Here is a 9,455-nt window from a genome sequence, read left to right as displayed (position 1 = left end):
TAATCACACATAGCAGCTTGGCGTTTAGCTTTTGGATGTGTGCTGCAGTTTTACCAGATGGGTAAAAAAAACAACTGAGTCTTTTTAGGGAGGTGGGAGAAAATGAGGGAAGAGACAGGGGAAGCTAGAGTAAAGAAAGTGGTGTTAGTACTTCAGGCTTAGAGCATCCGTCTTGTACAAGATAACAAAAAATTCCTAAGGTTAAGAATTGCCTGTTGTCTAGAAGGATCAGTTACTACACCTAGCCTGTTAGTCTTCTGAAATCTGTTATGACAGTAATCGTCTTAAATTGTGCCAAGGCAAATGTTTCAGTTCTCTTGTTCTCCAAGCAGAGTTTAAGTAAGTCTGATCCTGAGAGCATAATGCAGCTTGGCTGCACCCTGTGTTAGAAACACTAGTGTGAAGTGAGGCCCCAGCTGGTCTTTCCCATTCACTACTTGACTGAGCAGTATAACTTCATACACTTGTTCTTACACAACTTCCTTCCACTCCCCACGTGGACCTGCCTCATCTTCTACCACTTCCCAGGAAGGAAGTGGGGATGCTTTGACAGCAGTAATTCAGACGTAAAAGTTTAGGGGCCATTCATTCTCTGTCTGGACAGTTTATTTACAGGAAGACAGAATGTCAACAACACAGGCAAGTCTTTGGCCAACCTTCCCCAATCAACTCACGCAACTAACAAACTGGTATAAAGGATACATTCATAGTGTAGCCACCATTTGCCTAGCAGAAGCTAATAGGAAATTGTTTTGATCAATATTAAACTTGTATTAAATGCACTTACCTCTAATTCTTGCATTTAAAAGGCTTCTTGTAAATACAAGCTATAATTTATTGCACTTGTCACTGTATATTCATTGTGCTGTATCATTTATAGAAAGACTGCTTTTTTAAAAAGTTTTTATTTAGAAAAATCTCAGTGTAAACAATTGTACCACTCTGATTTCATACAAGAAACTCATGAGATTGTGCTTCACTAGAAAGTTGTTAAAAATGTGATAATAAAGGCTTCCTTTAAGGCAGAAGTATACACATTGATCTAATACATCTGCCAGTACAACACTTAGCTTTCACTGTGGCTTTTTCACCCTTACACATTTTTAGATTGAACAGAAACAAAAGTTCTGGACAGACTGTGAAGTGAAGTACCAGGCGAAATTCACTGATTTAAAAGTTCATTGCTGGTTTGCCTTTTTTTTTTTTTTCTAAAAAATACCCAACCTACTCCATATGATGGACAAAAATCAGCATCTTGACAGTATAGTCAAATTAGCCATCCTCATTCCATGAGTTTCTGTGCACACGAGACGCAGAATTCAGTCCTTGGTTTGCTGTTCTCTTTGTACTGTGACAGTCTCTGCAGTGTAAATTCTTTGGCTTTCAATTATTTCTGACATGGAACACCTTATGCACCAAAGAATAGATCCATGTTATAATCCAAGGCACCACAGAGCACATGGTCCTAGCATTCAAATTTACCAACGCTTACAGCTTCAAAAAAGGTTAAGGCTCAAGAAAGAAGAGTGGGGAACTATTTTACACTACTGTAGAAGAGCTGAATGGGGAAAAAAAATTAAACATTGTACTACTTGTATCTCTAAGTACTCTGAATAAGGAGCAGTTCAACACAAAGTCTGGATTCAGGCGAGGGCAGGAAACACATGTCATCAGCTCTGAAGTCTAACTGATCATTTAGTATTAACGGAGCAGTTATAATAGCGCCTATTCACTTTGGCTCTATATAAGTAGAGCATAGTTACTCCTCCGGAGCTGGACAGAAGAAGCCTATGACAATCCACCTGACACATGTACACTATGGCATCAGTAATGTTCAGGCACATGTTATAGTACCATCACTTTCATTATGGCTAGACCTCCCATGCCGAGAGGATTAACAGGTAACCAGCTCAGGGTGGCCTGGTATCTTCCAAAGGTGTGTGTATTTTCAACCTCCCATGACTTTCCATTTCTTAACCAGCAACTACATTAAGACAAACAGGGTATAAGTACAGTTGTAGAGGCAAAAGTGACTCAACACAGCTATAGCTTTTACCTTTCTAGTAATGGGTTACTTTTGAACCAAATCTAACCTGAATACAAAAATACTCTACTGGTGCCCTTAAGTTGGTTTTCTTAATGTATTTTAGTCTCAAAGGAAACCATTTACACTTCATTGCGGGAAGGCAGAAATGCAGTAATACTACCAATGCTGAAAATATTCTCAATTTGCACAGTAACTACTTGTTACTTTTCCTTTGCACACAGGGTAGTATGTCTTTAACACACACACAGAGGGAAGATACCAATGTTTAGTACATTCAGTTTCCTAAAAACAAACAAAAAAACCCCCAGCCCTAATCCCCTCCTCCCCCCAAATACACTATTTCAAATTAGCAATGATTGAAATCCCTCAACTACTGTACAGAGACAGCCAGGGATGGCGCATCTAGACTTTTATTACAGTTCATCCCTTGCCTGACGCAAGACAAAGCTATGCAGTGATTCAAGGTCTCTTGTGCCATTGTGTTCACTGACTTTCTTTCCACCTCGGAAAAGCAGAAGTGTAGGATAACCACGTACCTTCAAAAGACACACAATAGAAACTCGTTACTGATGTCTGGACTCACTGGTATCTTTCACTTGTATTTACCTGACTCTGAAAAGCTACCAAACCCCTCTAAAACAATCAGCTACTTTAATTGAAAATAAAAAAAAAAGGCCAAACCAACCCAAACACCACCCCAGAACTTCCAGTTATTGTATTCACAAAGTCCAAACAGACATGCTTATTATACAGTGACAGAAAGGTGCAATAAATAATCAGAGCAACTTGGTCTAGTGGGAGGTGTCCCTGCCAATGGGATTGTGGTTGGAACAAGGTGCTCTTTAAGATCCCTTCCCACCCAAACCATTCTGTGACTGTATGACCTAGGATAAGTGACTGGGATAATACATGTTAACCTAGGCTGTTGGAATGGCAGCTCCAGCTCTATCTTCAGTTGTCTGCCTATCAGCACCAAAAGGCTTTTTTTTATTTCCCTTAGAAACAGAACTTTGTATCAGCTACAAGACTGCTTTGGTGCTCTCACAGAAGGAGGCTCCTTAAGTTAGGGACTTCTTCAGCTTTATCCAATAATGAGAATGACCAAGTCTGACAAACAGGCCAGGAAAGAAACGGTGTCACCAGATGCTGTTCTGAACCACCTCTTGTTTGGCTAACGGAGAGCACAGCTGTGCTGTCAGCAGGCACCTGCAATGCAGCAGCGGTTCTGCTGCACGCTGGAGCCACTAACATTTAGTACACAATACTATCCTGTTCATTTCAGATCTTTCACACTTACAGAAAATCTGTTGCAGACATTACGTTCCACAGTGCAGTCTACTTCTGCTATTTTGACATCAGTCAAACCTGGAAATTGCTCTTTGGCAAGGTTCTCCCAAGTTGGAGCCAAGTTCTTACAGTGACCACACCTAGAAACAAAAGAGGGAGGTTTGTTTAGCAGATATACCTTCCAGTTTATCTCTACTGTCTTGCTGCAATGGCTGCAAGTTTAACCAGCTGCCTTTCCTATCCCCTAATGATTTGGCTCTCCAACTCCCTTGCACTATTGTGTCAGTAAATGAGCTAAGAAAACGAGTGATTTTATGTAAGTAAGTGAAGCACTGAAGTAGTTTCTGGCCTTCGTTCATCTCATCTGGAATGGTATTCTGGATGTCAGTGCATTAACATTTTACCCTACAGAAAATATGAAGCCAAGTAAAGACGAGCACAGAGAATATTTAAATGAGGGGGAAAAAAAAAAAAAAGAAAAAACACATTTCAAGTAAGGCATAGCATGTCTGTAGTACAAATTAAGTTTTCAGGTAGCATGTGATAAAGCTACATAGCCCAAGTTTAATTACTTATGAGATTTTAATTTCCCTATTAAATTTCTCTCAGTACCTAATGGCCTCCTTGACCAATATATAGTAAAGTATTAATTTTGTTTATATTTCGAACATGGCTTAGCCAAGTTCATAACTTGAACTTCTTACTACTACCTTCAAGAATAATTCCCAAAGCACTCAGACTTTAAAGCTGTGTTGCTCATTCTATTCTAACCCAGCTGCACCTTAATTGGGTTAGTGAAAGAGCCTAATAATTGCCTTGAGACTGGATCAGGGCATTTACAAAAATAATAGAAGATGTCTCAGCCAGAGTTTTCTTAATGCAAGCCAGTGTATATTTGAACCACCTTGTTAATACACAGTGACAGTATAAAAGCATTTCTGACCATGCACAAAAACTACTAGAACAGGCTGATTTTATGCTTACTATGCAAGTTTACATTAATATTTATCCAAAACTAACTGAAAGAAAGAACTAGCAAGCAACATAATAGTGTTTGCTGAGCCCTACAGAACTTAATCCACTTGGAAGAGGAAAAGGTCATTTATATGCAGAGCACTACAACTGTATATATAAGCCTGACTTTCAAAGCTAAAACTAGGACAGCAGCTACATAAATATAGGAAGTATTTTCCTCAGCGGTGGATTTCTGAACATTGCAGCAGGGAGCACATACTGGTTTATGAACCTGACTCTCTGCATCCTGAACCACTATGTCTCAGCCGACTACCCAACACTGATCGTATCTGTGAGGTCCAGCAGCACTCCATCGGAATCTCATGAGATGAGGATTTAACTAAAGTGCAATATTAGTAAGAAAAGTTAATTAAAAAGGGAGCCTTTCTTTGTCATCTCAAACTTTTCCGGAAGAAGTTTCTCAGATAATGAGCATATGCCAACAAGCCCTGGGTTCAGAAATCAGACTAGGAGCTGCTTTGTGCACAGGTGTAAATTGAATTTACCAGCCAGTTCTGCTGGTGGGGTGGTAGCAGCACAGGCACAGATTCCGTATCAATCCCTCACAGTACACAGAAGGGATAAAGGGAATGAAGAAAGAGCAGTGAACATGAAGGGGGCTGTATGTATGCATATGGGCAGGATATTTCTTAACACAGTGGTGGCAGATACTTGCCCACATCCAAAAGTAGATCTTTCAGATGTAAGAGAGTAGAGAAGTGGCTCTCAAGCAGTAAACCACACTGAGGTAAAAAAGGTGACAGCACTGGAAAAGACCGCATCATTGAGATTACATATAACAAAACTTTCCCTGGTACTTTTTACCTTCAATAACACACTCATGCATTCGTACCTACTGACAAAGTTAAGCTTCAATCCTTGGATACTCCTGAGCATATTTAACTGTGGGTTGCATTTGCTTGTGCTGCTTTGTAATGGTGACCTCCTACTACCCCAAACAAAAGATCTTTCTATATTTTATATACTGCATTAATGGGATGGCTAGTGATGAAATCAGAAATGTGTTATCTTTAACACAGCAAAATACAATTAATTTTAATCTCTCCCCCTGCACCAGGCTTCCTTCTATTGACTGAGAGACTAGGCAATGGATGAGAAAGATGGCATGCAAGTTTCATTGAATTCATGCTTTAGATCCAGACAACAAATACAGCACTACACACAAAGACCTAAATGCAACAACAGTTTACGCCAGCAATAATCCTGAACAACAAGTATGAACTTACCATGGAGCATAGAATTTAATAAATGTGATCCCCCTAGCAATGGTTGCATCAAAGTCTTTTTCAGAGAGAGAGAGCACTGTTGCCTGTTCAAAAAACAAACAAAAAGGAGTCAAAACCTTTTGTATACACAACATCAGCCAAATGAGCTTTTAGCTACCTGAAAGGGAAAGTCAAACTGGAAAAGATAATATTATTGACAATATAAACAAGACTAGCAGAAGTACACCTCACACTCCTCAGCTACATTCCTCCCCTGGAGAGCTGTAGAGGAATGTGTATTTCACACTGAATCTCATCCATAATTGGAGAAACAAACCATCCCTGTTCTCAAGGGCTTTGCCTGTATCCAAATTTTTAGTTGCTGGGGAAAAAAATTCACCTTCATTATAATACACTGTCATGCAAATGTTTCAAGGAACAGCCCCGAGGAGTTGGCTTAGAGCACATAAAGGCCATCTGAGAGTTTAATGAGGTATTCAAGACATACTATGATGTCTTGACAGCTGTTCTCCCTCTGCTATATCCCTGTGTTGCATACATAGAAAACCACTCTTACAAGAAACACGTATTTGCCTGTCACGAGGACATCACCACACCACACTCGTATGGATGCCAGGAGGAATTTTTACTCCTGATAACATCAGGAGCGAAGGCATGGGAGTAATGGGAGCCTAGCACACTGCTTACAGTCTCACATGCGAGCACAGAACCGTAACAAACTTCATTTTTTGTGTGAGACCCTTAAGAGTGGGAGGGATTAAAAAACAAACAAAAAAAAACCCCAAACAAATCTCATGCCTATAAAAGCTTCTAATTCAAATAAACGTAAAACAACAACACAACCGATAGTATTACCAATTCAACTTTGAACACAGTAAGAGTTTTATAAAGAGAAGCCAAAAAGAAATTGAAATCACGAATTACCTGGTACCTTTAAATATCTCTGTAAAGAACTGTTAGTTCATGAAATTAAGTCATTTCATTAAGTTGAAGTGTTACAACCTCTAAAGAAGTATTTAGAAATTACACTTTCTAATTATTAAGTAATTACAAAAAATTAAGGAAAAAAAAGATAGCAGTAAATAGTATTCTTCTATTCTGAATTTCGTAAATGGATATCAGATATTCCAGACATCACTTACAGTCTAAGATACCAAATCTAAAAACCCCATAAATATCATCGTCCCCACAACCCATACAGTAAAACAAATGTTAAAGATCCATAGATTACTATTAGAATAGCAATGTGAACTAGGTAACCACAAAAATCTTTGGTATCAGATAGCTCAATTTTAGCTTGGTTTCTTAAGAAAACACATCTTACGCAATCACATAGTCTGAGCACCTGTTGATCACTCTGCCTTAATCCATCTGGATAATTATTGAGTAATTTTAGTCATGTCTGGCAGGAGAGAAGTCTCATGGACATAGTAGTACAGCTTCTGTGAAAAGACTGGCAAGTACTCGGTCCATGTAAGACATGGGTGAAACCATATAGGGGCTCAACACTGAACTCACTGCTTTTGCTGCCTGTGGCACCAGCTGTGGACTGCTGATGGTAAATGCTGCCAGTGTGTGCTGGCTACATGGGCGAGCACCTTGTTTCAAAATTCATGAGAACAAAACCACAACCAAGGTGCCTGAAGATGAGCAAACATAGTGGCATCCAAAGCTGTGTTGTACAGCTGCAAAGACAAGTAAAGCCCTACACTGTGTCTACTATTATTTGGCAAAAAAGTCCCCCATGATCCATTCTGGTTTGCATGTGTGCTGGTGCATGCAAGGCTTAAGTGGGAATCTGCATCACATGTGGTTTGCATTATTTCTATAAAAATAGAAAGACAACTAATTACTTTCTGCACCGTACTAACACCAGCTTGTTAGGATCTCCCAAATATGAGGTCAATTAAAAAAATATAAAATTGAAGGGTATGAAAATTGCATATATATATCATGTTTGGTAAGCCACTTTATGCAAGATGAGTAACACTGTTTGAAAAGTAACTGGGAAGGGCAATACTCTCCTGTGAGAAGCTGCATATAAACTGTATTTTTATAATAATATTGAAACTTTTTAAGTACGTAAGTTCATCCTACATCACAAGGGAGTGTAAATCACAAGGGAGTGTAAATCACAAGGGAGTGTAAATTACTGCCCCTTATTTTCTAGGTAGAACTAAGTTTTCCACATTTCCTAAAATGTTATGTTTGAGAACCACCCGTAATTTCTCAGCCTCACCAATTTTATGTTCATCTACAAGAAAAATGGCAGACGAAATGCCAAAGTGATTATAAAAGACAGAAAACTACACAACATCAAGTACAACTATCCAAAGGTGATCAAAGTTATTCCTGTCAATTCCTTGGCAACACTCGCAACCCCTGTAGCTCCTACAGCCAGGATTAGAATAAGCCTCCCAACCCAAGTATTCCTGTCACAGGACACGCTCCTTGCCACTTTTAGATCAGTCTTTATAATCTTTGCTTGTTTATTGTTTCTGCAGATAGTTTATAAGTATACAACCCTGGCTTTTTTTAGGGTCTTAGCAGCGTGTACCATCTTCCTGAGTTCAAGTGAGAATCTTGCAAGAAACATTCACCTCCGCAGTGATGAAACATACTGTCATACACACCAAGATGTCAGCAGTTCTGCAGACCAAAAAAGACCACGCTTCCTCTAAATAAACCATAAAAATGGAGCCTTTTTTTTTCTTTTTCCAATTCATTGTGTTAATAGAAGTATCACCAGGAATTATGGTCTGATCCCACCCATTAATTAGTAAAAAAAATCACCAGGAAAATATTTGGTACAGTTCACATTTAGAAATTGCCAAGCTATCAGAAAAAGAAACTCATGGAAGACTCGGATGGACTGCTTAAACAGTTCAAACACTTATAACATTGCTGCAGAGTGCAGGAGCACTTACCTCAACATGGGTGGGTTCTGCGGGTGGCTGCGGGGCTTCAGCGGGTTTATCTGCTGGTGGCTCTTTCCCAGAGCTCTGTAGTTGGGAATCCACATATTCCTTTAAGGAGTCAAAGTCCCTCTTCCCTTTGTACTGGTCATTCTACAATTACAAAATAGTTCGTGCAAGTGTATATATGCAGTTAAGCTAGCAAATAAATAATCAGCAAATAACTACCAGAAAAAACTAACATAGCCAAGTGTAAGCATATCCACAATAAATACTATAATATTAACTAGTCATTAAACCTCTCCACAGCATTCCAAAAATTCATGGTGGTCTTTGTTACCATGAGAGCTCTGCCTAGTGCTTTGACAGGGCTGACACACTCAACTTGCACGTCAACTCACTACACAGTTGCTGACCAACACGCTTGCCACACATTCTTGGAAAACCCAAACAGTGAGGCAATGGTTTCCAGGCAACCAAGTTCACCTAGGAGCAAGAGACAACAGCTGCCTGCTGTGGGGCAGGCATTTCCAATGGCACCAGTTTCATGAAAGTAAAGTCACATTTTTGAACCTGCACATAAAGCCCTCAACCAGCAAGATCTGTGAGAAGCCACAGTTTGCCTTAGTTGTTTCCCCATATCTCAGGTACTTTCACAACTCTAGAGAACAAGAAATCAGAGCACCTCCGAGCAGTTTCTAGTCATTCAAATCTACTGTTGGCCATCTCCAAACTGGTATTTGCATGATTGTCCACACTGCTCTTCATGAAAATCAGTACTATTTTCTCTGTTCAAACAAGAGATCATCTCTCGGGAGACACTATATATGCATTTCTGGTAGAATTCATGAGTTTTGATCCCATGAGGTGTATGGCTAGAAGATATATCCCCTCTCACAGATGAGGAATACTCTTCAAGAAACAGCATACAACCTTCCATATGCT

The 9,455-nt window shown here is 39.5% G+C and overlaps 1 protein-coding gene across 1 annotated transcript in view; it reads right to left on the bottom strand.

Moving 5' to 3' along the window:
* Positions 1 to 2,460: 2,460 nt before the first annotated feature.
* Positions 2,461 to 9,455, bottom strand: part of TXNDC5 (thioredoxin domain containing 5 (endoplasmic reticulum)) — a 19,258-nt gene continuing 12,263 nt past the window's right edge. The window contains exons 6-9 of the mRNA XM_010010216.1: positions 8,529 to 8,663; positions 5,596 to 5,678; positions 3,345 to 3,474; positions 2,461 to 2,583 (exon numbers count right to left, since the gene is read on the bottom strand). Of these exons, the coding sequence (XP_010008518.1) occupies positions 2,461 to 2,583; positions 3,345 to 3,474; positions 5,596 to 5,678; positions 8,529 to 8,663 (471 nt within the window). The remainder of the gene's footprint in view (positions 2,584 to 3,344; positions 3,475 to 5,595; positions 5,679 to 8,528; positions 8,664 to 9,455) is intronic.

The sequence above is a fragment of the Nestor notabilis genome, unplaced genomic scaffold (genome assembly GCF_000696875.1).
Source record: "Nestor notabilis isolate BGI_N333 unplaced genomic scaffold, ASM69687v1 scaffold1962, whole genome shotgun sequence".
Classification (NCBI taxonomy): domain Eukaryota; kingdom Metazoa; phylum Chordata; class Aves; order Psittaciformes; family Psittacidae; genus Nestor; species Nestor notabilis.
This window is presented reverse-complemented; position numbering and strand designations above follow the sequence as displayed.